The sequence below is a fragment of the Falco cherrug genome, chromosome 1 (genome assembly GCF_023634085.1).
Source record: "Falco cherrug isolate bFalChe1 chromosome 1, bFalChe1.pri, whole genome shotgun sequence".
NCBI lineage: Eukaryota > Metazoa > Chordata > Aves > Falconiformes > Falconidae > Falco > Falco cherrug.
The window spans coordinates 110244705-110271939 of NC_073697.1; the positions used below are offsets into that span (position 1 = coordinate 110244705).

Genomic DNA, 27235 nt, shown 5'->3' on the forward strand with positions numbered 1-27235 from the left:
TACAGGTGATCAGTTGGATCACAGTCAACCTGGTATCAAAAGGATACACAAGTGCTACTATTTGACAGGAAATCTGACTGGAAGAACCTCCTATGATAAGAAACCATTAAGTCTTGGACCACTGTCTCTGAACTGTCAATCGGTATGGTATTTACTCATTTAAGGACTGTGATCCAGTTTCTGATCTCTTGACCGTTACTAATGCGTGCTGACAGTAGGCAGAATAGATACTAGCTGCTTCAGAAGAGACTTCCTTATTCAGGTGTCCGGTTCTTATGGTGCTAGTCTAAACCACATGGTGCTCTAGTTCACATGGCAACTTAAAACTTCAGCTATTAGACAAAGTCCGTGGTTCTCTTCCCTGTAGTAAATTTCTTGTAGTTGTGCCAAAAAGACTGCCTTCCAAGCTCTTCAGCTTCACTAAACTTCTCTTGCTACCTCATTTAAAAAATAATAATAAAAAAGGTAATGCTTATTGCTCTTCTGAGGCTACTCTGAGGCTTGCCTTTCACTATGCAGTTTTGCCCTCCTGAAGGACAATCTCTAAGGTTTCTGTCCATCTGCTTCTGTACAAATACCACTGGGATTCTCCTTAGACCAGAGGTCAGCCCTAGCGTGAGTTTTCCACTAATGTGGCTGAGCAAAGGGCGAACAAACTGACAAACAGCTAGACGATGGACTAAATGCAAATGGCTTCTTGGTGACAAGATGTCTGTAATGACACCACTGGAACTAAAGGCTAACCTGACTAAAATGTGTAGTGTAAGGTCCTTCAGCAGCTAGTAGGTGAGGCAGTAAGAAAGCGTGTGTGTGAAAAAAGGTAATTGAACTGCAGTGTTTGCCTAAACTACGCATGTGTAGCAGTCATTGCAATTACATCCCACTATTCCTTAAGCTACAAGGCATTGCTGTGGGCTGCGTGTGGTTTTTTGGGGGGAGCCTGTATGGCAGTCATCTTCAGACCTCACTCTTGCTTCAGTACTTTTGCCTATTTTTCATGCACACATAACACAATAACATTGAATGCATGTTACTTTTCCTCTGCAGCTTTTTGCAGTCCCTGTGGAAAAGCCTTTAAAACAATCTTGCTACAAGTGTGTAGGGTACTGAACCTGGTGATGCTCAAGCAAGTGGTGTAAGAACCATCCTGTGGGCTGGTTTCAAACTCGTGCTTGTTACTGTAAATACTTGTTTAGCTCTGAGGGGAGGCATCAAAACTGGGTGAAAAATGCATTAAATGTCCTGGGCTGGAGGCTTTCCAAGTGTGCGTAAGCCAAATGCCTCTGCTTAATAGCAAACTCTGCACATTCTCCTTGGATTTGCATCTCTAAACCTGTGCTTCTGTGTTCAGTGTGTTGCTGTTTGAGTTAAAACAGTGCAGTTCTCAGCATGGTGTCTGGAAACGAGTCTTGAAGCTCATTGGCATACACTCCTGTGCACTTTGGCAGCAGCAAGGCAGATACTGGTGTGAGGCAACAAAAAGGCTTGCCACGAAAGCCCAGTCAATGAATGAACTCATAAAGCTCAGGACTTATGCCACTTCCTGGATTTATGCCTCTAATTGAGGTTACAGATTAACAGGTTTATGGACCACATGTTGTAACTCACAACTAAATGGAAGAAAGCTGTTAAGAGCTGCCTGCAAATGTTTGCTCAGGTAGCGCAGTTACGCTGAAAGCTGTTGAACTTATGGTTGGTGTAGCTGAATATGTAATGCCAACCCTGTGTAAGTACAGGAAAACTGTCTTCAAACTCCTTTACAAAGGACACAAATGAAATCAAAGGTTAATCTGGTTTGAGTTGTCTTACTGTCTTCAAAAGTAATTGGCAGGATTGACTGACTTTACCTGGGAGATAAGATTTAGAATAAAATATCGATACCTAATTTTTGTGGTTTCGGTTTCAGGGCCTGCCTTAGACTGTAGTAATGCTGAGTCTCCTTGGATCTGTTTTAGAAACAAGCAATATTTCACTACAGAATTAAGTTTCTTCTCTTGCCTTTCTGTAGGGGAGGGCTAACAGCACAATTGCACTTGCTGTGCAGCAGAGTGAAGCTGGCTAGTCTTGTCTTCTTACTGTGTGTTAAACTCAAACACGTTGACTGTTTGTGGGTTTAGGCTGACTGCCACACAGTTCTAAAGTGGAAAAAAGCAAGTCTTATACACATGCATTCTCTGCATTTGAACTTAAATTGCATGAGTGAATGGGTTTGGAAAGTGAAAATCTTGAGGCTCAAGTGACATGTCGGATGCTATTGCAGTCTGCTGTATACAAATACCAACTTCAGATTACTTTGCCTCAATGTTCCATTCAGGGAAACTTCTCCAGGTCTGAGCGTTACCTTAGCAACTGCTCCAACACCAAAGGTGCTAAAATTTGAGTTTGTGTCCTAAGGCTCTTGGTTTGAAGTAGTTGGAGCAATGCTGACCGATGAGCTTACTGATGTCAAAGTAGCTCTAGTCCAGTATGGGACCTTTCATACAAAGCTTCAGCCTGGAGTGAGCTTTCAAAGAAGTTCCACGAATCCCTCAATTAGGGTTTCTTTTCAGGAAACAGACAATTTTGACTGCATCAGTACCAACATTGCTACTTGAATTTATCTTTAACTTGAAGTGGTTTCCTTTTCTTGATGGGTGTTAACATACCACTAAGGCTTTTCCACTTCTCTGCCATGAATAAGTACCTCTTTCTAGAGGAGTTTTTTTAACTGTTGATTTCAATTGCAGGTGGATAAACTGGATGCATCAGAGTCCTTGAGAAAGGAAGAGGAGCAAGCTACAGAAACACAACCTATTGTTTATGGTAATGTTCTAGTTCATGTACTGTCAATAACACATTTTGCTTTCACAACCTTTCTCTAGTCACGTTTTTCCCCAGGGAAGTCTTTGAAAGTGGGAATGTTCTCATGTGAAATCAAGTCTTAAAAGAATGAGTTCCAAAATACTAAAGTACCGTGCTAGTGCTGCTGTGGCTAAAAGTGGATACAGGCTGCAGGATTTAAGACTGTCCTAGCTTGTTAAGGAAAAGCTTTTGAAAGAAAAGCACTGGAAGAGCTGTACTATTCCAGACTTCCACCAAGTGCAGTATTTTTGGATCTTGCTGAACACACTTTACCCCTATCTTGGGTATTTCCTTTCTACGCAGGTTATTCTGGTAATTCTAGTAAGAGTTACAGATATGAATTTCATCCAGTGATAAAGGAGCCTCCAGTGTATAGCTGACATCTCTAGTCACAACATAATGTGCCAGTAAAGCTACCCTGTCTCCAAAGCAAAAAATGTTGTAACAAGTTGTTTTTATGCAGGTTTCATATTCTTAATATGTTTGAATTGCTACTATAAGGCTGAGTGAGTCTGGGAAGAGTGTCCTGGCCTAACATGCTATTAGAGCTGCCGACTATTGGGCTGTGGTATTAAATGGTTATCATAAGCAGCTGAAAATCAGACACTTATCAAAGATGTAGCTCTCCAGAATGAGCTATTCAATTGTCGGGAACATGGCTTATGAGAATGTTTTAGAAGGTGTTTGTGTACTTTGACCCCTGCACTCCTGAGCCTTCACATCAGGCTTGCTGTAGCCTGGGACTCAGGCCTTACATGAAGCAGAGTTACTAACACAATTGGAGCAGTAAATGCTACTCAAAAGCCTGATTGATTCTTGGACTGGGTGAGTTGAATGCTGAAGGAACAGGAAGCCATTGCCTTCTCTCTCATAATTGGATTTCTAAGAGCTTAAAACTAAAACTACTTGCTCCAGATTTCAGGAATCTGTCCGTGTCCACATACTTCATAGTGTAGTGTTTTTACCCCATGTACTCTGTCATGAGTTTTTCTGGGGAAATATCCATTCTGGCTGCTAAGGAGCCCAAACCAGGTCACTTACTGTTAAACATACAAATGTCTACAGGGAAGTTGCAGGAATTTTACTGGCTGAACTCTTGGTACCGAGGAATAAAGATGAGGCTGTTCTGTCTTCCAGGTCAGCCACAGCTCATGTTGACAGCAGGACCCAGTGTCGCAGTTCCTCCACAAGCACCTTTTGGCTATGGCTACACTGCGCCTCCGTACGGGCAACCACAGCCTGGCTTTGGGTACAGCATGTAAGATGCAGCACACGTCAGTTTGGAGCTAGCGTATTTTCTTACTGAAACTCCACCGTCCCTCCCCGCTTTAACTCATAACAGGGAAAAGCAAAGAGTTCTGCCTCGTGTTCTTGTAACCTTTATTTCATGAAGGACTGTTTTTTCTAGCGCAACCTATTTGAATCACTTATGTTAAATCTTTTTCACATTCCATGTCATTTAGACTTTACTTTGAAAGGGGAATAGTTTAAACGACTTCGTTCAAGTGGGCTTTTGCAGGACTGCTTATTACCATTAAGTCTATTGTGAAGATTCTGATTTGCACTCTATAGTGTTACACTCTAATACTGAATCTTAAGTTCATTGTATGTGAGCAGCTTACAGTATGTACTGTCTATTCTAAATGCATTTAAGTCTCACTGTATATTCGGAGAAAGCTAAAGCGAAGATACTTGTATTTGACCTTGCAAGACTGCTGACAAGAGACAACACTAATCAGCATATCCTACCTGGGTTGGATTGCATAGCTCTAAAAGAATTTAAAATGCGTACAGACAACCTTGCCTGACTTAAAATGAGTAAAAGGGGTTTTTTTTTCCTTAACCTATGCAGGTTTTTCCAGTTACGCATATAGAAAATGCTAGTGTCTTTTTGCTCACTCCATATGTAACAGATGACCTTACGTTGTGCTGTATCCTGTGCTTTTGTGGGACATTCCATTCAGGAACAGAGCACCATGATTCCAATCTGTGTATTTACTAACCCTGCCCTGAGGTTTGTGTATGTTGGATATTGTGGTGTTTTAGATCACTGTTTTGAGTGTACAGAAGAGAGAATTCAAGCATATTGCTGTTCAGTTTTGTTTGTGCAATTTGAAATTACTCAATTTAAAAATAAATTACTGGACTGTGGACATGCTGCATAGTGGTAGCTTCACTTTACTGTCTTCAAAAAGGACCTTTGAACTTGAACCAAGTATTACAGTGCTAGTGCTATGGGGCATGCAGGTGCGTTCATTCAGAGGTATGAGGGGCCGTTAGAGGAGCAGAAATGGAGACTATTAGTGGTGTCTCACACTGCGGGGGCAATACAAGAAAATACATAACGCTTTTTCTAGAGAAGGATTATGCCAGAGGGAGGAAAATAGCACTTTCCACTAGTTGGCTGCACTGCAGTCAACTACAGCATATTTGACCAGATGATACTTAGGATTGTAGTAGGGTGTGTCAGTTAAACTGAGATCATGTTCTAGGTATGTAAGTTGCCTTAAACATATTTAGCTTCAAATAAAATTGACTTAAATGTTCCTCTATGAATACTGTCATATTTCAGTGTAATAAGTATTACAGCACTGGCCCTACTTGTGATAGCTGTAGAAGCTCCAGTCTCCTAACCAGGAGCCACTGTGGGTGTCAGGTTCCACACTAGAGGCAGAGTCCCCTTCCTGCTCACTCCCTGCAGCTGCATTGTGATCCTGCCAGCCCCATGCTGCAGTGGCATCTGGTGGGGCTTAACCTGCTGCAGACTCTGGGTCTTTGTTCAAGAGTGTAACAGAGCAGAAGAGAAGCAGTGAGTAGTGTCAGGTTTTGAAAAGCATTCTGCCTAAGTTTGAGGTGCAGTATAAAGAACTTCTGTTCGCTGTTGCTTACACTTGCATTTCAACACCTCTGACATTGCCTCTGGGTCTGTAAAGTTGACTGATAGAGCCAAATCCTTCTGTTCCTTGTTTTACAACCGGTTTTGTAGGGACTCAACTGGAAGACAAGTCTGAGAGGCTGTAAAAGGCTTGCTCAACAGCAGAATTCTCACAGAACAGCTTTATTAGAAGTGTGACTCAGAAAGCTCACCTAATCAGAAATGCAGGGGCCTTGCTTTTAGTGTTGGAGCTACGCAGGTAGAATTTACACAAACCATGATCAGGGTCCTCTGAACTCTGTCCAGTAAAATCTGTAACAGAGTGCTTCCTTAAACCCAAGAGGACCTGGTAATTCCAAGTAAAACAGGATTTAAGTTAGTCCCTGTGCAACAAGTTGTTATTTGAGGGTAACCCCCTACCTCAGTTGAACTGGGTGTGCTGACCTGCTTGCTGATTCCTGCAGGTGCAGTAGCTACATGGAAGTATCTAGAACAGAGCACAGCTCACAGCTGCTCCCCAGAACTATCGCCTGGCTCGTGAGGTCTGGGCAGTAAAGCCTGGTCGCCCTCCTACCACTTACAAGCTATTGCATCAGCTATTCTGTTAGAAACTGGTGGTGAAGGAAGTTGGCTACAGCCTACCCCCAGCTGTGTGGGGCAATTTTTAACTGCTTCAGCAGATCTTTTCTGAATTGAAGAACACCTCTCTCAAAAAAACCAAAACAAAACCCTGCAAGGCAGGGAGGGGGAACCTGTCGTTTTTAGCACATGGGACAAACTCCACTAATGCTTCAACCGAGTCAGTAAGCCAAAGTGCAAAATCCTTGATCAATCACACAAGTCTTAGACTGGGTTTCTTCTTACGGCTAGTAAAACTCTGCCAGTTCTACTCTCCTCAACTCCACTGACTGTGCCATTTTCTTTCCTACTTTAGAACACAATACAGAAGCTAGAGAAACTCATGATTTGCAAATTAAAGTCTCTTACAAAGCCTGGTTGTTTTATTTATACTGAGAGAATATATGCAAAAATCCCCAAACCTGGATTTTGTCCCTTTGGTACCAATACACCCCAATGCATTCAGATTTCTTTGGTCCCCGTTCAAAAGAGTTTCAGGTGACCAGAAACTTTATCTACTACATCAGCTGGTCCCGGTCCAATACCAAGGACTGTCTGGGAGCCCGGAGCGATCTGAGTACGACCTGCATCTTGTATTAAGCTCACGGTCAGTCCGAGGTGCTTTGCTTCAGACAGGAGTTGGATCAGAGTCTCTTCATCAGGAGCTTTAAGGACCACCTTAGGCTGTCCGCAGTATTCCCACTGCTTCAGGAGTTCAGGATTTCTTCTTTGAACTTGCTTGTAGGCAGAAACAGCAGCATGGGAACACTGTGCTGCTACTTTACCCTTTCCCATCTTCAAATCGTTGCGGACAATTAGCACCATCTTGAACTCCCCAGACTCTCCCATGATGCTGGCTTCGCTCCCCAGGCTATTGACAGGAGCAGTCATTCCAGCTTTGGTCTGCCTTAAAAGTCTCCCACGGATGCCCCATCCCAGGCACATGCCACACGCGACTCCGGCAATGACACTGAGCAACCCGGGTTTGGAGAGATAATCCATGATGGATTTTGGAGACTGGCTAGGAAAGAGGGGGAATAGAGCATTTTTCAGTCTGTTAGGGTGCACCTGCTTATTTGTTAAAAATTATATTACAACTAACAAAGCATTTGTATTTTTTTTTAAAAAGTACTATTCCACCTTCACGCGCTGGGAAAGGACGTTCAGAGACAAATTTCTGGGTGCATGATCCTCTCCTTCCGCACCACAAAGTCACCGGTGACGATGCACAACCCACCGCTGACGGGCTTCAGCTCAGGAAGCCGAACCAAGATAAAAATCGCCAATTATGGGGCAGTTACACTAAAACCGGTGACAGAAACGATAAAACGGTGAAGGGTTTTTTAATTCAATACCCAAAAGCCCCTCGAGGCCTGCTTCCCGGAGGGAGAGAGGGGCGGGGCAGCGCCGCCCCCACCCCACCCCACCCCACCCCACCCCACCGAGGCCTGCGGCAGCTCGGGCGGCCCAAGGGGTAGCGGATGCAGAGGTCGAGCCGCACTGAGGACGCTCGCACCGGAGGGAAGGGGAAGGGCCGGGCACCGGTGGTGCCGCCGGGGGAAGCGAGGCCCGCCGCCCCGCTTACCTGCCACACGCCCGCCAGGCCGCCACCCCGCCGCCGTCGCCCGGATGTGAGGCAAGAGGGCGGGGCGCGAGGGCGGCGCGCCGGAAGTGATGCGTCCCGTTTGGGCGGGAAGGGGCGGCCCTGGCCCCGCCTGCACTTCCGGGTTGGCGCGGGCCCAGCGGGAGCTACCGGCGCGGAGCGTGGTGAGTGCGGCGCTGCGGGCCGCGCCTGGAGCCGGGCCTGGAGCCGAGGCTGGGGCTGTGGCTGTCGCAGGGTCTTCCTCGGGGGGTAGGGGCCTGCGCTGCCGCCCCCTTCAGCGGCCCCTGCCCGGCTTCCTCCGTCCCGCCCCCTCAGCGCCGCCCCCGGGGCCGCTCCCCTCAGGGCCGCTCCCCTCAGGGCCGCCCCGGGGTCGCGCTCTCGGCCCCCCGGCCCCCCGGAGGCAGTGCGCTGATGGGGGTCTGCGCGCCGCGAGGCTCGGCCGCATGTTTCCGTGGGGCTCAGGGGAGCCGCGGGGCGGGCGGGAGCGGTGGCCTGGGGCACCGTGACCCAGCGGCCGCCCGCGCCGTGTTGTGGCACGTAGGGGGCGGGGGAGGCCAGGCCCGGCCGGGAGGGCTGGCTGGCGGGCGGGACGGGCGGCCTGTGGGGGAAGCGGGAGGCGACCGGGGCCGAGCGCCGGGAGGGTGAAGGGGCTGGGGGCGGGGGAGCCGTCCCCGAGCCGCTGGAGGCGCGGGTGGAAGCCCGGCGCCGGTGCGGGCCCGGCTGGGGGCGGAGGCCGTGTTGCTGCTCGTTCATCCCCCGGCCCACCGGGACCTGCGCTGCTCGAGACCTTCGCGTCACGCCGGACGAGACCCCGGGAACCTGCGGGGCCTAATCGCCCTGCTTGGGCACGGTGCCGCACGGCAGAGTGAGAAATCCATCCTTCTGGCTGCGAGGAGTCGGAGGCCGGTCCGGTGGTCTTCGCCTCTCCAGCAGAAACGTGCTGTCCTCTGCTAGCGGGCTTGCTCACCGCATCCTCTACATCCTGCCGGCCGCCCTTCTTCCCATAGTTGTGCATTCCCTTCCAGGCTTGGCTGCTTAGGCCCAAATCCATGAAGACCCTTAATGTCTCGTTTCTGTTGGCTGAAGTTAAGCATGTGCATGTCTTTCCCTGGTTTTTAGTTCTCTGGCAAATGTCATCTAGTGATTACAGAAGATAATAAAGCAGTAAGGTTCCCGTTTTGTTCTGGTTTTGCCTCTTGGATGTTTGGCAAATCATGTAGGTGACCTGAGGGAAGGGGTAATAAGTTTGATAGCGGCTGTTTATCTATAAAGTGCTGTGAATCCAGGTTATCCGCTTTGAACTGCATGTATGACACCTTTTCACAGCTCTCTCCTGTCCTTATTTCCTCTGCTGTGTGTTCACCAACAAGTGGGTATCCTGCTTTAGTTGATGTTAATTATATGGGTTGAGTGCTCTGAGCCGCAGAGAGTGTGATATTACTCTTTTATACCTTGGAGCACATGTATTTCGTTTGAGTGTGGCTTTTCATACTGTTCTGCTGTTAGAACTTGTGCTCTTTAAGGTTGTTTCACCCCACTTCCTGCCAGGTAGGTTGACTGGGGGTTCTCATGCTTTATACTGTCTTACCTTATGAGAGCATATATAAGCTTGTCTTAATGCATTAATTTGCCTGTTGAAATGCGCTTCATTATGTCAGTCCTCTTTCTTTCAATCCACTATTTCTACAGCATGAGGTGGATTTTTCTTTATTCCTTAATGGTCGTAAGTGACAGTTGTAATGATGGCTTCATTCCATGTTTTCAGATGAGAGCTTGAAAAAATGTGTTCCCAGTTGTGCAAGGGGAGGTGAGCACTAATTATTAATTTGAGCTAAGCTTCTTGTCCTACTTAACAGCTGAAATCAATGGTACTTATAACTTCTGTGGGAAAGGATAGGAGGAGATTTAGTAGCTTTTAAGTGGGTAGTAGCAATGAGGAGGGTATGCTGGAAGCAAGCCTCTTAGCTGGAATTTCTGCGCTGTTTCTACCTTAAAGCTTTTTTCCTGATGTTGTCTTTGAATATCTTTTGTATGTCATGGCTGTTTCTGACTACATCTTGTGAATACCTCTCCTTAGAATGTTCTGTGTAATTAATGCATGTTTCAAGATCTGCTCTTATTTCTTAACAAGCTTTTGTTTTAAAGCAAGAAACTATTACTTCTGATCTATAGTAAGAGTAAGCCAGTGCCAGTTTTACTGGTATAATAAAATGTGACAGGAAACATACTATTATCTGCAGGTTAGAACTTTAACTTCTGTTATTTATGGAGAAGAGTGAGCTGGATGGACTTTGCTATCCTGTGAGAACAAAGGGCATGGCCCTGAAGCTGTTGCCACACCAAGCTTTTTGTATTCAACTACAGTCATGGGGCAGCACCTTGCTGTTTTAGGTGCTGCACTGACCAGATGGACCCAGGAGACAGTAAGGTGTTATTAGTGAGGCAGGCAGTTGTTCAGTGTGTTTTAAACTTGTTAAAAGAGTATTCTTTCTTACAAGGCTCAGAATTAGCCTCTGTGATTTACCTTGTACAGGCAGCTTATTCTCATTGAATGGCCGGGGCAGCCATAGTGTAACTCGAACTGGTTCCAGTTAGAGACTGTTAATGTCTATGAAAAGCAGCAGTCGTTATCTCAGGAGCATGTTTCAGCTACTGTTTTCTGTGAGGTCTGTTAGGTACTTCTGTCTGTCCCCTTTCATCAGTGCCATGCCTCTTACAGGAGAAGCACTCCGGATATAATGGTTGGGCAGGTTCAAGCATCCTCTTGTGGGGAAACCGTATCCCAGCACTTAAAAGATAGTATAAAGGCAAAGTTCCGACCAAATCTGCACTCTCCCCCAGCTGCTGGAGGAGTCGGGTGACGATTCTTCAGTTTTGTACTCCTATGTTTCTAACTCTTTGTTCTTTCCTAGTCAAATTCTAGCAGGCCATTTTTTGTGCAGGATGCGTTATCATCTTGTGACAATTCCTGTGACCTTTCTTTGTGCCTTTGGGCAGCATAGGGAGGCCGACGGAGAGCTTGCCTGCCACCTTCTGAATGCAGAATGCAGACTGAGGGCTGCGAGACAAACAGCTTGGCAGATAGTATGTGTGTGGATTTCTACAGAGGTCTCTGGAACTAAGGATGTGAAAGATACCGTGTCTGTTTAGCCACCTGAATGTTAACTTTACAGTCGTCTTTGCAATGTGGCGTGGCCTCTCTCTTCTGTCAGTCTCTCCAAGTCATCAATTTTGGTGAAAGGGCTGCTTGGGCATACATGATGTGCCCTCCCCAAGAGGTTTGTTGTGGTGCTGATCGGCGCTGTGGTAGTACTTGTCACTGAATCCCTGTTTGAGAGAGGATGTGAAGTGCAGTGTATTAGAATGCTGTCTCGTTCAATATCTGGGTATAGTTGAGCAGGGCACTTGGGAAACCGAAGTTAGCATAGCAGCACAGCAATAGCACTGGGGAGGTCTCCTGTGATCTCCCCAGGTCACCCTCTCAGCAGCTTATTTCACCCTTTCTGATAACCTTGAAGGGGTTTTCTGGGCAGCTGGTTGAGCACCATCCCAGTCTGCAGAGGAGCAGTCTCATTCTGTGAGCTGTGATCTGCACCCCAGGCTTGCTGCCCCCTGCCAGGGTGAGGAGCACAGAACTGATCTGTGACTTGCATGGTAGCATGAGATGCTACATAATAGCAATGGATAATGTTCATGTTTCCGGTTTTCCTTCATTTTCCTTTCTTTTATTTAATTTTTTTTTTGAGGGAAGTTTTTCGGTGAGAGATCGCTGCGAAGACCTGAACAATGTGGATTTTGTCTTTTCTACCATCTTCCATGTCTTTTCATCTCTGTAGTGTGCAGTGACTTTGTTGCATTGTTATAGCATGTGATTCTACTGCTGGATCTATGCAGACAACCATCAGTATTCATGTTTCACCTGAGAAGATCTGCCAAAGAGAACAGTTTTAATATACGTGGCTTTAATGGCAGGGGCAGAACTTTTAGTCACCTCAAATGAAAATGTGCGGCATCCCTGACACTCATGTTACAACAATATTAAATCATTCTTTCCTAAAAGATGTCCCAAAGTCTTTTTGGGAAAATGGAAATTTTAACTCTAAATTGTAAGATGATTTTTTTGAAATGGTATTTGGCTAGGAATTGGAAAATAGGTCTGGTGTACAGAGGCATAACCCACAAAATTGAAACCTGTGGTCTTTAACTGAATTACTTTTCCCTTGAGGGATTAAACTATTTTAGTTAGAAAAACATTTTTAGTATGGGAATAAATGCACGCCTATCAAAGTGTAACCCGTTACAGCTAAATCTATGGGGATTTTGAACATCTTTCAGATGTGTCCTAATTTATTTTAATTGAATGCTTCCCATGAGTGTTAAAGGACTGGAAAAAAAAATCACACAGTTACTTTTTCTATTTTCTGTCGTCTTTTAGGAAAGTTATTAACCTTCAAGTTAGGGACTGCGTCTGTTTTGTGTATCACATGATGAACAGTATTATCTTACTCTGTAGGGACAGGAGGTTTGGAAGAGCAGTCGCTTTGGTCTTGAATGTCTGCGGAGCTGAGGACGTAGTTGTCTGTTCCACTGGCTTCAAATACTGAAGTAGTGAAGAGTGATATAGTTGTACGGAACTGAAAGGGTATGTAATGTTTCACTTTGAGACTGATCTCATCCTTTACCTAAATGTGTTCATGTGCCAGGCCGTCTTTGACTTTAGAGGGAAAGTGCTCTCCAAACTGTTACTTTGCCAAGAAACTGTTAACTTATTCCCTGTGTAAATTGTTGCTTATATGTAGAGCATTTGATGACTGAAACAAAACCGTATTACAGATGTGTAACGCTGTCTGCTTTAGTGCAATCACTTACCCACCTGTAAAAAGTCTTACTTTTTACTCTTGTGTTCATTGTAATTGAAAAACAGTGACGTAGATAAAGAAGAAGGAATGGTTATCAGGACAGTTGAGGAAAAAATAAGCAGCAGGATACTGGCAGAACTGGAGTGTTTGGCTTAAAATGCAAGAAATGACAAAAGACTGCAAATGGTGTGTTGCTAAGGTGGCTGGGAGGAAACAGCAGCAAAACGGTCTAAGCTATAAATCTGGTTCTAGCAGCTGCGTGACAAGTAACTCTGATGGAGATAAGACTCAGGGTTCCAGGGTCTGCCTAAGTTAGAAGTGGTAAGAATTAACGATTCAAACAATGTCTGGGAAAGCAGTGAGATCATTAAAATAGTTTTAACAGCTTCCTTGGTGTTCCAGCACATTGGAAAGGAGTCCTCAAAAGATCCTTGGTACAGAATGTGAATCCACATTCTGCTCCTCCAAGGGGGAGTGCAAGCACCCAGCTGCCTTGTCTTGAACAGTTTCCTTTTACGTAAGCACACCCAACACTTGTGTGCTTCGGCGGCCTCCCCAAGAGCTTCAGAAAGAGGACACTTTTGTCCTTTTCTCTGATTACGGAGGGCAGAGGTTGCAGTGCCTAATTTTATGTTCTCATGCTCTAATAGCTTGTGTTGCTTTGTCTCACTTACGCTGTGAAGTGCCAGTCACAGTTACCATAAGCCCTATTTGTTGACCAATTTACATTTTTGACTAGCAATAATTGTCTTTTTATACTTAATGTTATGGATTGCACTAAAGCTGAATAGTGCTTTGTGGGCTATTTGTTCAGCCCCACAAAGAAGTTCTTGTGTGAGCACAGCTCTAACAAATGATCTAAGCAACCCTGATACAAAAACTGTTCAAAGTTGTTTTTCTCACTCTTTTAAATAGTTTATTTTTATGTTTGCTGGTAACTACTTCATGTAGTAGGCAAATTTATTTTTAGATATGGACTCTGTCTTTTTCAGCGTTCATAAGAAGTAAAGTTTTGTTTAGCAGATGGAATTTAATTTCCTGTGGTGAGCTGTCATGGATTTGGTGTAGACTTGAGAATGTGGACTCAGTTAATGAGACCATTTTGGGTCAGGCCCCGACACCAGTTAATCTCTATGGGGAGACATTAGTGCAGGCCTAGGGATTCTAACAGGTGTCAACCAGAGCAACAGATCAAAAGAGATGAGCTTTCTGGATGCACATCCTCCAGTTCCTTACGCTAAGATGCTTTAAGTATAATTAGACTTTGGTAAACCAAGGAGTTTCTTCTGAAACCTGTAAGGGTTTGGTTTCTGAGTTGCAGCCCATTTGGATTTGCCATGTGATGGGTATCAAATCTTCTGGTCAACTGTATCGTTAAATACAAGTTTTTAGAGCTTTTCTGCAAAATGGTGGAACTTTAAGACCTTCTCAACAAGGATTTGCCCTACAGAAGTGTGCAAGAGGATTATTGTCTGCTTTGCTGTAAATGTTGACTTGTGCACTTGAGGTAGCGTTACGCAAAGCTAATCCCAGATTAGTGCCTTTCCAAGCAGGGAGGGTAAAACTGGCTCTGTTAGTTGAGCTTGTGAAAGCTGTAACATGTATGTAAGCACGCACCTGAGATCCCCAGGGAGTGATGATTTTGATGTGCCAGTAAGATGTTTAATGGATTGTGGCGGAATTCAGCTCATGGAGAGGGAGGGTTGTGCACAGGCTAGATCTTAGCATCAAACATGGAGAGTGGTTTGTGTTACAGTAAATTTGCTTGCCTGAAATGTAATTAAGCTGTGAGCAGAGACCAAGCCAATGGAGACTTTAATTTTGAAGCCTCAATTTGCACAAGGAGAAAAGATGAATTTTAAAATGAGGAACATGCGACTTCCACTGAAGCTGTTGGGGTTTTAGTAGTATTTGTTACTTTTAAGCCAGCAAAACGTGACTGCAGTTCCCTAAACCAGAACCTGTTTTTTAGTGTGGCTGTGTGCACAGGGGCTGGGATGGCTTCTGCTTCCTAAGCAGCTTTCTGTGAACATCAGGCTTTCTGACTGCTGGTGCCCAGTTTAAATATTTCCCTCTGCAGTGGGAGCTTTGGTGGGGGGTGCGTGTGAATGTGCAAGAAGTGTGTGTGATATACATATGCGTGTGTGTATATAAGCTTATATTTATTACATGTGTAAATATATATTTAAAAAATAAGCTCAAGTAAGTGCAGTCGGTACAAACAAAACACTTTACTGTCGACAGGGACTTACTGTCCAGATGAAATTAGGAGATGGCTGAACATTCGATCCTTGTATCACCATAGTAACCAGCCAGTTATACTCCACTACGTACTGGGGTAACTTCACTGACTTGCAGAGTGTCAGGCTGCTATAAAACTGATCTGGGGAGAGAGAGAGGTTCATGTTTCTCTGGTGTTTGACTAACATCAGAGCAAACCCTCGGTTGCAAGTGACTGCAGAATGATGCTGTAGAGCTCCTGCTGCAGCAGGTCAGTCCTCTGTTGTCCTTGGCTGACTATGGAGCCCTTCAGTATTTTTCAGAAGCAAACTTTTGCGTAGCAGTTTTATTAATTTTCCTGGTGGTTTGGGTATTCTGGGGACCACGTTTCAACGAATAGAAACTGTAGTATGCAAGAGATGAGTTTCTGCTAGCTAGTTTAACTAGACAGATTTCTATTTCTGCGCATTTCATTTCAGGAAGGAGGTGCTGGAGGAAGAACTCCTTCCTGAGACCTTGATGCTTTTAAACTATTGGGTTTTAAATAAAACCCCTTTGATGATCAATAATTCTAGCTAGCAATTTTATCTGTGTTACAAGTAATGCATAAGGCTCGTACCTGATTAGAGGAACATCTGTCTAAAACAGACTTGTGAAACCCTGGAAATATTAAACAAATACAGTATCTGAAATATTTTAACATTTTATTTAAAACATTGACAAAATTATTGCAGTCTGAATCAAGGGGTCAGTCTCGCTCCTCTTTATCAAACCTGAGTTGCTGCATGGCTGTTATGCCTGACATAAATCAAAGGGGAAGCATTTTTTCTGTAAAACTTGAATTTCCTCCACGAGACAGTTTTATATAACCTGTCATTTTAATATTGCACTACTTTTTTTTCCAACAAAAGCAGCATATCAAAAACTGTAAATCATGTTTGCTTACAGGGAGAAATGCAATGCAAATAAGATACTTCAGCTTTGAGCGCACTCTTTTGCAAAATAAAAATTCCAGAAACTGTTTTAAGATTCAAGAGAGGATTTTTAAAGCAAGAGGTCTGACCGGCTACTTTCTTTGTGTTTGATTGCATAAGAATTGTCAGCAGTTCAGGTTTTTGGTTGTTTTTTTTTTTAAGAGGAAAAAAAACCACGCTCTTGCAACATTCTGGTTTATGCTGGCTTCCAATTACTGTGCTATTTACTCTCCTGGATAAGGAAAACCACAGCTGTTCTTTCGGGCTTTTTAAGGCTGACCTCACTAGAGAGGGGCTAAATGAGCAGACAGAACGTACACTTCTCAAAAAAGCTTTTCATCACAGAGTTGTTGTCCACTGAAGAGTTTACCTTTTTTTGTTCAGAGATACTAGACTGAGCAAAACACGAGATGCAATTCTGTACCTTAGTTAGCATATTGAGGGCTAATTTTTTAGGTTGTGAGGTTTTTGAGGTTTGCTAACTAACCTGGAGGCTTAGTGCCAGAATAGATGCTTCCTAATATGAGAATCAAATCTTAATGCCTCTCTCTCAGGACTGAACTGAGGTTTGTATGAAGCTCTGCTGCTTCTGGAGCCCAAACAGTGGGCTGATTGCGAGAAGGGATTGTTTAACAAGCTTTTGTTTGCTTGTTAGCAGTGAGGGAGTTTTGTCATGTGAGTGAAAAATTTAGATTTCTGTAGGTGGAAATGTTTTAATCTTTGTCATTGTGGGAGTTGAAATACTTTCTCTCTTTTAATGGCGTAATGCAGGATAACTGTGATTTGGATTTGGAGAACTGCTGGGTGTTTGCTTGTATCCTTTGACTATGGAGTAAATGGAGTCTTCATAACCTGAAATGGAGACATTGTGCTTTTTGGTTTTCTTCTGCTATCAGATCCCCATACGTGACTGATCTATGAAATGGCAGAGAATGGAACAGATTGTGACCAGAGACGCATAGGAATGATCAAAGAACAGCACAATGGAAACTTCACAGGTAAGTGGAAAATGACTTAATGTTCTCAGCTGGTCAGCTTGGTGTAAATGCTGGTAAAATGACCAGCACAATACTGAAAAGGAATTTATGTTGCTGAGCTTCATGCCCAGATAATGCAATAGGCCTTGATGCCTGAATCGATCTTGGAAGCTTCAGTCATCTCTAAATCTGAAGTCTGGAGGATTTATGTATTGTAGAGTAGAGTAGTTTTATGCTGTATATTTCCATTCCATTTTCTATTATATTCTTTTCTCCTTCCAAACTTCTTATTCTGTAGTCCATATGCATGTAAGCCCTGTAAAGCTGACTTGGGTACCAACAGGGGCTGCAAGAGGACTGAGCTCAAAAACTGAACTGTGTTGGCAAATATGTGGCTGTAGAAGTCAGGCTATACAGCCCCACCCTTTGGCACTGAAAAGTTAGTACTTGGTAATAAAAATCTGTTTTACGCTGGGAAAAATCCAGTTATTAGTTTCCCAATTTCTAGCTTTTCTGCTGACATTTAGCTTCACCATAAATTATCAGTTTTAATGATAAATTACCAACAAAACAGTTAACCACTTTATCTCCTGGCTCACCTCTTGTTTTTCTAACTGATACATCTGAAGCAGGCTCGGGTTAATGTTTAGGACTCATGAAAAATGACCTGAGAAGATTTCATGAAGAGCCTTGTGTCAGTGAATTATCTGTGTTGTGTGTGTAGTAAGTATAGGATAGAAATTACAATCATCTTAGTTTGTTTCCTGTCAGCTTTGACTGTGCCAGTTCCATATTTAATTAAGTTTTGTAACAAAGTGATTTCTCAAGTTGTATGCAGTCTTACACCATTGTCTTTTTATGACCTTCACTAAAAACAAGGTCATAAAAAACAAGATTGAAGCATTTTTATTAGACGTACGAAGTGAAAAAATAGATAATAGAAATTCATGAAGCAATGAACGTGGCAAAATTTAAAGAGGAACTGTATGTATGTATGTATGGAACAAATCAAAGCCTTTTACTTAAACGCTTAAGTCATTCTGTAATTCTGAGGGAATGTGGGTGTTATCCAGTATTTGCCATTGTAGGTTTTCTGTTAATTCATCTAAAGCAATTGATGCTTACAGCTGAAGAGTACAAAATTAGATGGACTATGTGACTGATGAAGTATGCAATTTCTATGTAAATATTAGCATCTGATAAGGCAGCATGTTTCAGTTACTGGAATAAGACTGAAATAATACATCTTGGGTTACAATATGCTGGGGATTCAGATTAGATTAATATTTTAAGTGCAACAGCTTTTTACAAATTTAAAATTTATGAACATTATTGCAATGCTTTAAATGTATGCAAAACAATAAATATGTGCAGTAAATGATGCTTAAACAAGTTTATCTGTTTGGATACAAGAGTTATTCTCATGTATTTTTTCCATTGTTCTGTGCTATTATTTTTTTTCTTTTATTTCAGAATTCATTTTCTTTAAAAGTTTAAAAACTATTACCGCTCATTAGCTTGATGACCTTTGAAGGAGCCATTCTCAGCCAAAAAAACAGCTAGGATTTTTATTAGCCTTGACTAGTATTGTAAATGCAAAATAACACGTTTATTAGAAGAACCTTTGTTCTGTGCTTGTAGGGTAGTGTACAGCGACTGGTGTTACAGTGGTGCTGAGCTCTGCATCACAACTGAATCGCTGCAGTTAAAAGCAACCGAATGTATAGTGTCAGTCCAGCAAGGGGCAGCGGTATATAAGCAGGTCCTTCTCATGGGAACACTTCCAATCTGGTGAGCTCGTTGTGGAGAAGCTGAACAGTGTGGCAAGTCTTAACGTGGCCTGAGGATCCTGATTGGGAGGGTAGATGCGATTATCCAGTTACACGGTGGCTGAAGTGTATAAAGAGCATGTGTAATTCAATCTAGTTCGATTGGAGAACTCTGAGAATAGCTTTGGAAGAGAACCAAATTCAGACGTTCAAAGTGAAATGTGGTCTCTGGAGTGGGCGATCATCATGTTTGAGCCAATACATTTGCTGATTTGTAACTAGTAGTGCAATACCTTCCATAAAGGCTAATAGATATGCCAGACTTTTTTGCACCCTGGGCCAATGAGATTCTTGAATGGCCCTCAGCTACTCGGAGGAAAAAAGCCACCTTATTTCCTTTGCTGGAAGTCACCTGATTTCTGATGTGATTGGAGCAAAAGTTTTGTGATGAGTAGAAAAGATGACTGGGAGCTCACGTTAACCTCCTAAACAACAAAAAAAAACACATCCAAACAAAAAAAAGCCAGTATATTTTTAGGTAGGATAGAATCTAAACTGGCAGCCCGTGCTTTTACATTTCTATTGTTTTTCATTTGCAGATTCTTTGTTGAGTGAACGGAAGCGAAGGGACCGAGAAGAGAGGTTGAATATTGTACTGTGGAGACAACCGCTTGTTACCTTGCAGTATTTTTTCCTGGAAACTCTAATAAACTTGAAGGAATGGACCATAAAGTAAAGATCATTTCTTTAACTTCTACTAAGCGTTCTGGGGAAACCCATGCTCTGATTCAGTAGGTCATTCTGACATCTCGCTTTCCCTGATGATTTACAACTTTAAATTTCTTCTTTCAGACAGCATACTTATTTTTGTACCTTAAAGGTGGCTACTGGAACATACCACACTTCTAGCTGTGTACTCAGACCTTCTGCCTAAATTACATAAGTATAAACACAGTAAGGTGTCAGTGGAAGAAAATTGCAAACTTCCTTTCTGAAGAGTTGAATATTCCAGTTTGAAGGAGTGGGACAGCGTTTAGGGATCCTTAAGGCAAGAGATACTGTACTTACGACTGCAGTGTTAAGTACTGATCTATTAATGTATGTGTTAGTATCGCTGAATGACCTTCAAATAGCTCAGCCAGGGCAGGGCTCAGGATGACGTGGAACTTGCAGTGATGTTTATGATGCTGCAAGGAGGACTTTGCTTCTAAGCTACGTGGTCCCTTTCACAGCAGGAAATGATTTATTAAAGCGCTTTCCCTAAGCATCATTTATGCAGTGGATAAAATGGGCTTTTATTCAGTTAGAAAATTTGTAACATCCCTACTAATGCTGAGATGCATAGCTATTTCTTAACGCACTAGGCTTGAGGGCTTGGAGTGCCAAAAGGCAAACATGAGTAAAACTGGCAGCTGAAAAAGCCAGGAGTAGCAGCTGTCCTAGCGCTTGTGTTGGTAACTGGAATCGCTTGTGTTTGGGACCGAGTTTACAATCATTTTCCCAGTGAGAAGATAGCTAGAATCACCCAAGGTGATACTAGATCCTGTCGGACTGCTGCTTTGCAGGGAGCTGAGATTGATGGTAATGGGCTACGTGCACTGACCCTTCTGGGCTAGGTGTGAGGTGCTGACACGTCAGGTCCACTGAGAGAAACTTCTGGTGTCCATTTTGATCCTCTGAATTGATACGCATGAAAAATACCAGGTTTACTTATTTTACTATGTGCATTCTTTCAACCATGGTTGGGAGTTGTTTCTTTGAGAACTGCTTTATTGAGTCTCATGTTAGCCATTTCTGACAGCCTCCAAGCATTTATTTAAACCCAGCAGGAATGACATTTGAGGTCTTTAAGACAACTATTACCTGGCTTCCTAGACATAACATTTTGTTACAGATAGGACTTGTATCCTCTGCTGTGCAGCATGTTTATGTTGTCTAGCACTAGCATGACAATATCTTTCCAGAAAACAACACTGCCTATTATAAGCTATTAAGTCGAGGCCTCAGATTGACTCTTAATGATCTCCTGTGTTCCACTTGAGTGAATTGTGATTTAAATGATGACAGTCACTTGAAAAGTCAATTGTCATACCAACATAAGCAGCACAAATTATTTTAAAATTAAAGGAAAGTTGGACTGACTTTCTTCTGCTTGCTTAATATGAAGCATTTGTGACTGTTCCTGTATTGCATTTCTCCTATTTCTGTCTTTTTTTGTCTGTCAAAATAGATAAGTTACGTTCATAATTTGCTATTTCATCTCTGAGATCAACTGATGCTAGCACTTGTTTTTTTATATCATTAATGACAGTATAATAGTGTTTCCCCAAAAATAATAAATGTATTTGATGATCTAACGTGTGTGGCCACATACACATTGGGTAGTATGTGTTTGTAAGAATAAACAGGCTCAAAATTAATTGGCTATCAGATTACGTAGGAAAATGCTTTCTTCTGCTTTCTGTGGTAGCTTCCGAACACTTCAGAATTAGATAAAACGTATTTATTAAACTTTAAGCTGTTATGAGAGATAATTTCAATAGATTGGGGAACCAAAATAGTGTAAAGATTTGTTCCTCTTACTGTTACCAGCACAGTTTGAAATTAGCACTTCTGTATTCCACCCACAGCTCATCCCTTGCCCAGGGCCAGTGCAATGCCTGCTTTGCACTTCGCTTAACCGTGGATGTTGTTGATGGCCCTGTGTTTGAGACTGTCTTGGCTGCAGAAGCTGAATAATTTGTTTTCAGATTGTGTTTGTTTTCAGGCAGTTACTTTGTTTTTCTTGATTTAAAAAAAAATAATATGCATGGCTGAACTTTGATCTCACTTGACAGTGAAGTAGAGAATTTTCCGTAAAGAATAAAGGCTCCCCAACTATATTCTTGGGAGGTTTATGCTTTTACAATAGCCAGCTTGTCAGCTGCCTTTGTCCCTGCTAACTACATCTATGCAGACCCAGTCTACAGCGATAACTAAGTTACCTTGAAATGCATGCTAAATTATGAAAAACCCTAATTGCCATTTGTCTTTTAAGATTGTGGCATCGGCGAAGTATCTTGGTGTCTTTTTTACTGACGCTTGCAGTGCTTACAGCTACGTATTACATTGAAGGAACACATCAACAGGTATGAGGTTTTCAAGTTACTTTCCTTAGTGACTAATACTTCTGTCCATGTGCTAATGTAGATGTATTGGGAATTGGATGGGTCTTCATGAAATGATAATGTGTCTTTTGAACTGCTGCTTGTGAAGGGTGTTTGTTTCTCACGTCACGACTCCTCTCTCTTGTGTGTGGATAGTTGCATTTTAGAGGTGGGGAATGATCAGCTGTATCGTTTGATCTATTCTGTTCCATCAGTAGGTGTTCCCCTTCTCATCTGTTCCTGAATAAGCACATCTCCGGTGCTGCAGCACCCCTTCACATCTGTTAACAAGCTTTTAATAGCGGTGCAAGCTCTTCAGATCCAACCTTAACTGAGTCATGATAGAACTTGGTGGTTCCCAAGAAATGTTTCTTCTGCTTTATGGAAGGGTTTCCTGGCTAGGATAGGCGTATACCTAGACATAAAGTGGTTTCATGGTTCAAATCTGGTTCTGTGTTATTTCTCGTAGCCCTGTTGTTTTCAAATAGTTGTTTAAAAACTCTTTGTGCTTTGGTGTACATGAAGCTGATGCTTTTGCATTACTTGAAGTGTAAGCCATTGCTTAAAACGTAAGGTGATGGTGTTGTCTACACCTTTCACCTCCCCATTTCTCTTTGAGTTTCAGATTTTCCTTGAGGGCAGGCAGCCCTTTTAAACCGTGTGCAGCACTTCCTTGTGTAACTGAATCATCTTACCGCTCTGACTCTGAAATCAGCAGGTTCCCAGTTTCAGAGAACTTGTTTACATCCATACTGCTGCGGTGTGTCGCAGGCTGCCTGAGGGACGTGCAGGTCTGGATCAGGAGTTCTGGCTTCCCAGGAAAAGTCTTGAAATGCAGTGAAATGAGTTGCTGCAGCTCGTGGCGTTCTTGCTCGCTCAGGCCCACACTTCAGACCTAAGCACTTACACGCGGAGCAGTTAGGCAGATGGTGAATTGGTGGCCTGTTCCTGATGGGCAAATAGCTGCTTCATTAAAAACTGCCCTGCTTGGTGGCCTTGTGAGCGTGATGCGCTCGGCATTTGCCACTAGATGGCTCTTGCAAACTGGTGCTGAGCACATGGTCCTTGAGCCTGCTGGGAACAAACCTGTGCCTCTGGGACTGGTGAGGGGAGTGTGACCTGCAGGGTCCAGACAGTGCTTGGAAGTCTTTGTCATCACAGAATGACAGAATGGTGGGGGGTTGGAAGGGACCTCGGGAGATCATCTAGTCCAACACCCCTGTGAAAGCAGGTTCTCCTGGACCAGGTTGCACAGAATTGCGTCCAGGCGGGTTTTGAATGTCACCAGAGAAGGACACGTATCAGTGGTCTCAGTCATGTGTGCCAGCAGGTCTCTGTCCATCCCCTTTCCTTCAGAGCTCCTTACCTGAAGCCCGTGTCCTGCTGGTGCCTCTGCATATCTCTGTGCCATCAATGCATTCTTGAGTATGAGCTGCTTTCTTCCAAAACCATACTCAGAATGGCAAAGTGGATTTGTGGCTTTAACTTGGCATTTTCAGGACCTTTTTACATGCTAGCGGATTGAAGCCTGGTTAAGGACTGCTAAAGGTCATCTTGGGGCTGTTGGTCCATGGGTGGTATAAAATGGCACCTCTTGGGGCTGTGATAGACGAGTTGATGACCTGGCTCGTCCTCTTAGTATTGCTTTTGTGGCACTGAGAGGGAGATACTGCTTCCCGTTTCTCCAGTGTACCCAACTGGACTTTTTATGTCCAGTATTTGCTGTGACTTTCCCATATCCCCTCATTTACATGTGCAACACGTAACTAAATTTTAATCTTTTCTTAAAGGTAACAAACCTGGTTACTCACTGGTCTGAGATAAAACATTCAGCAGCCCAGCTGAGAGTGCAGCTAGTTCTGTTTCTTTATTTAATTTGTTCAGGCAATTCCCTGAGCTGTCTGCTCACTGCTTGGGCTCCAGTAGCCACTGTCTGGGGCTTGCTGCTCACACCCAGTGTGCCGGCTCTGGATTTCCACCCCCTACTATTGAACCTGAATTTTTCGTCTATCTCCTTGGAAACTTGCTGGTTCTAAGGCACGTGGGCTTTTCTTTTGAAAGTGCGCTATTTTCTTTACGTGTCTGTGCTGTAATTCTAATAAATCACAAATAGAATTACCTGGGATTCTATTTCAGTTGTGGTAATTATCTGTGTTAGTTTGTAGTTTTAACTTTCTCCCTTAGGAGATATAACCATTCTTGTTTTTTCTTCTTTTTTTTGTGACTTTTTCAGTATGTGCGGTATATGGAGAAAAAGTTCTTCTGGTGTGCCTACTGGGTAGGATTAGGCATTCTGTCCTCTGTTGGACTTGGAACAGGTCTCCACACCTTTCTGCTCTATTTGGTAAGGAAATTTCCATACTGTGCTTTTTCTGAATTGAACATTTTAATTGTTGCATATTTTTAAATATGTAAATAAAGAATATTCTGTAAATCCTAAACATTAAGTACTTTTGAAGGAAAAGAAATACTTGGTGTAATGCTTCTGGGCTCTAGTGAATACTAGTAATATTCTACATTGTATAACCTGGTTTTGTAGTTTGTGTGCTATATGTTTATTGAGCTGTAGATACCACCCTGCTGTTAATCCTCACTTTGAAACAGTGAGTCAAAATTTGCAAGTTCTGTCCTCTAATTTAATAATTTAAATTAAACATTTTCTAGTGTGCAGCTCAGATGTTTCCATTTAAAATTTTTCAGCATACTTTTTTTAGTAGCTTAAAATGATGATTTTTCTAGCTGACACCACTGAAATAGGCAGCTCTTTTAAAGTTCAGTCTGTATTACTTTGGCTTGGAAAATAATAGCAAGAAAAATATATGTCTATGAAAAAATAATATCTGTTCTGAAAATTTGCATGATGTTGTTTATCTCGACTTAGGAAAGTTAGGGAAATGTTTGGGTGTGTTTTGCTTTTGGCCATTGGATTAGTTCCTTGTTTATGAAACCACTGTCCTGGATTTAAGAAAAGGATTCATGGCCACAAAATAATTAAAACCAGTTTATGCAACAAATGTCATCTTGTATTTGGAACAATTACAGATGTTTACTTTCAGAACTGCTTTATTCATTAACAATAACACAGAAAACGCTACATGAAACAAGAAACCCGTGCTTTTCTACACGGCAGGGCAGTGCCTGTGAGATCGAACGACATCGGTATGGGCTGCGTTTGCAGGAGTCTTGGACTTATTCTTAGTGCAGCTTTTTGCCTCACGACTGTGGAGGTAGAAAGCGCAGGAGAAAGGAAACTATTGCTGAACAGGAACAAGTTTATGCATGCATAGCCTTCTAGGCAAAAATACTGCTGTCAGTCTAAATGATTGGAAATGGAAATTCAGTAGAGCTGATGAACACACTGTCTAAACATTTTTATGTAACGCTGGCTTGTGCTTGGACAGCAGGGAATTGACAATGCACGGATCTTTCTGGCTTGCAGAGATGCTGCTGCTAATAGCTTAGGGACAGTAAGACACATGGGCTGGACAGAGGGAGAGTCAATTGAAATAGTCCCGAACTGAGGTGCTCTGCCTCGCTGGAGAGGCAAACCAGCATGAAGTAGGGTGTGAGCTGGAGTCAGGCTCCCAAACTCAGTCGCTGTGGGTGCTCTGCCAGCCTGCCGTGGCAGTGAAAGCGCAGCAGGGTGGGATCACCAGCTCTTCAGCAGCACAGAGAGAGGAAGGGAAAGGAAAGCAATTCCAGGTCTACGGTAGAAACCAGTTGCTCATGATTTAAATCAGCAAGTAGGAGACAATTTAAATAGTAGATTTTAATCTTATTCTGCTTTTTGTGTATTTTCTTGGGCTATCAACCAGTGAGAGTCAACTTACATTTCCGCTAACCAAACATTTCCCATTATTTAGACGTTCTCTTTGAAGCAGTTTGGAGAGCTTATCATACAATTCCTATTGTTAATTTTTACACGTTGTCTCAGAAAACCAGTAAGTAAGAAATGCACCATTTAAAACTGTATTTGCAAGTGAGTAGTGTTTCTTCACTGTACATTGATCTGACAGGGTAGCAAGAGTGCTGTCATTTTATACCCTGCACCACTCCAAGATGTTTTTGTCACATAAAGAAGTCTTCATAGCACAGCACCGCTTTTTTTTCTAAAAGAAGGTGGAATGAATTGACCTTTATTTCACTCTGTGTTTAAAAATCCAGATGTTTAAATAGTGGTAAATTACTTGAATAGAAAACAAATGAAATTTCATAATATATCACTTAAGTTTTCCCGTGCGGGATGTGAACCTAACGGATTTATTTAGGCCATGACCTGAGCTGACATTAAAGTAATATATATACAAAATATACTGATAAACCAATAGAAAAGTTAGAACTTATGGTGTGTTTATAGGAGGTGAACAGCCTTCTGAAGATTACAGGTGTATCGCTTAAGAAATGTAGTTTCATATTGTTAACGAAGGTATTTATTTGGAACAAAAGAGGGGAGGATTCATGTGACTTTGTTAGGAGGGGAAGACCAAACAAAGGAGATTGCACTGAATAATTAGAAGGTGATTATAGAATAAAATGCAATGAAACTGTACCACCGATAACTAATTTGTAATGCTACAGGAGAAATACCTGTTGGCTTCAAAGATATAAGGCAGGTAAGCGTGCTTCTGTTATACTGAGGGAATTCCATAAAGACAGTGTAGGAAGAAAGGGAAGCAGGGATTCGTTTTCCTCTTTTTCCTATGCAAGATTTAGTGATTAACATGAACTGTACATTCAGGTCAGTTAACCCTTTCCGGGCACCGAAGGGCTGGTCACTGGGTGGGTTCCATGTGCTCTGTGGCCTCTAGATGGCAGTGGGAGTGTAAAAACAGCGGTTTAGTGCCCGAGCAGCCTGCTGCTACTGCTGTCGGTACGGCTGCATCAGCGACACGCGTGTGTAAGGTGCCAGCAGGGTGGTAGTATGCTGCTTCACATCTCCGGGGTTTGAGCCTACACCCTGTGTGAAAGGGTGCTAACTGAAGACTGGTGCAACTTTTAGGGGTAAATAATTTCAGAATAGTGTTCTGGATTTAACCTGTCTGGAAACGATGCAATTAGGAGCTCCACCTTTCCAAAGGAGGAGTTTTAAACTGTTTTGCTTGGTTACTTGTGCAGCAGTTGCCTCTGAAAGTAGAAATACAACAGGTTTAGCGGGGAACTTGTTGTGTTAACTTTTACATTACTGGATATCTACTTTTCATGTTCCATATACTTTACATTTCTTCATTATGGTAAAACATGTTCCTCTATTGGTTCAAAGAAATGACAAGTTACAAACCAGCAAATCCTCTTCTGCCTGAGCACCTGGATTTGCTGGCAATAGAGAATAGGCTCAGTAAGTGTTCTAAAATTG

General features: G+C 42.9%; 4 protein-coding genes across 12 annotated transcripts in view; 2 read left to right on the forward strand and 2 right to left on the reverse strand.

Moving 5' to 3' along the window:
• CLTC (clathrin heavy chain) overlaps positions 1-4994 on the forward strand; it is a 33896-nt gene extending 28902 nt beyond the window's left edge. For both annotated transcript variants that reach the window (XM_055719362.1, XM_055719368.1), the window contains 2 exons: positions 2727-2802; positions 3979-4994. In XM_055719362.1, the coding sequence (XP_055575337.1) occupies positions 2727-2802; positions 3979-4103 (201 nt within the window). In that variant the 3' untranslated portion in view covers positions 4104-4994. The remainder of the gene's footprint in view (positions 1-2726; positions 2803-3978) is intronic.
• A 1701-nt stretch (positions 4995-6695) lies between these two features.
• PTRH2 (peptidyl-tRNA hydrolase 2) lies at positions 6696-8068 on the reverse strand. 4 transcript variants are annotated; one of them, XM_055719476.1, is made up of 2 exons: positions 7920-8068; positions 6696-7355 (listed from the first exon to the last, which is right to left on the reverse strand). In XM_055719476.1, exon 2 carries the CDS (start codon positions 7334-7336, stop codon positions 6818-6820), a length of 519 nt encoding a protein of 172 aa, XP_055575451.1. In that variant the 5' UTR covers positions 7337-7355; positions 7920-8068; the 3' UTR covers positions 6696-6817. The 4 variants fall into 4 exon arrangements, with proteins under 4 accessions (XP_055575451.1, XP_055575448.1, XP_055575446.1 ...); XM_055719473.1 differs by having other exon boundaries at positions 6696-7351; positions 7920-7984; XM_055719471.1 differs by lacking the exon at positions 7920-8068 and adding an exon at positions 7475-7649 and having other exon boundaries at positions 6696-7351.
• Positions 7990-27235, forward strand: part of VMP1 (vacuole membrane protein 1) — a 70845-nt gene continuing 51599 nt past the window's right edge. Inside the window, exons 1-6 of one of the 5 annotated variants that reach the window (XM_055719422.1) lie at positions 8002-8101; positions 12451-12579; positions 16887-16988; positions 19336-19468; positions 21774-21864; positions 24116-24226. In XM_055719422.1, coding sequence (XP_055575397.1) covers positions 16913-16988; positions 19336-19468; positions 21774-21864; positions 24116-24226 — 411 coding nt within the window. In that variant the 5' untranslated portion in view covers positions 8002-8101; positions 12451-12579; positions 16887-16912. Of the gene's footprint in view, positions 8102-9707; positions 9745-12450; positions 12580-16289; positions 16557-16886; positions 16989-19335; positions 19528-21773; positions 21865-24115; positions 24227-27235 lie in introns of those variants that run through there. The other 4 variants (XM_005439718.4, XM_055719427.1, XM_027806376.2 and 1 more) reach the window with 4 other exon arrangements.
• Positions 8193-9696, reverse strand: LOC129736703 (proline-rich protein 2-like). The gene has a single exon (XM_055719458.1). It carries the CDS (start codon positions 8986-8988, stop codon positions 8212-8214), a length of 777 nt encoding a protein of 258 aa, XP_055575433.1. The 5' UTR covers positions 8989-9696; the 3' UTR covers positions 8193-8211.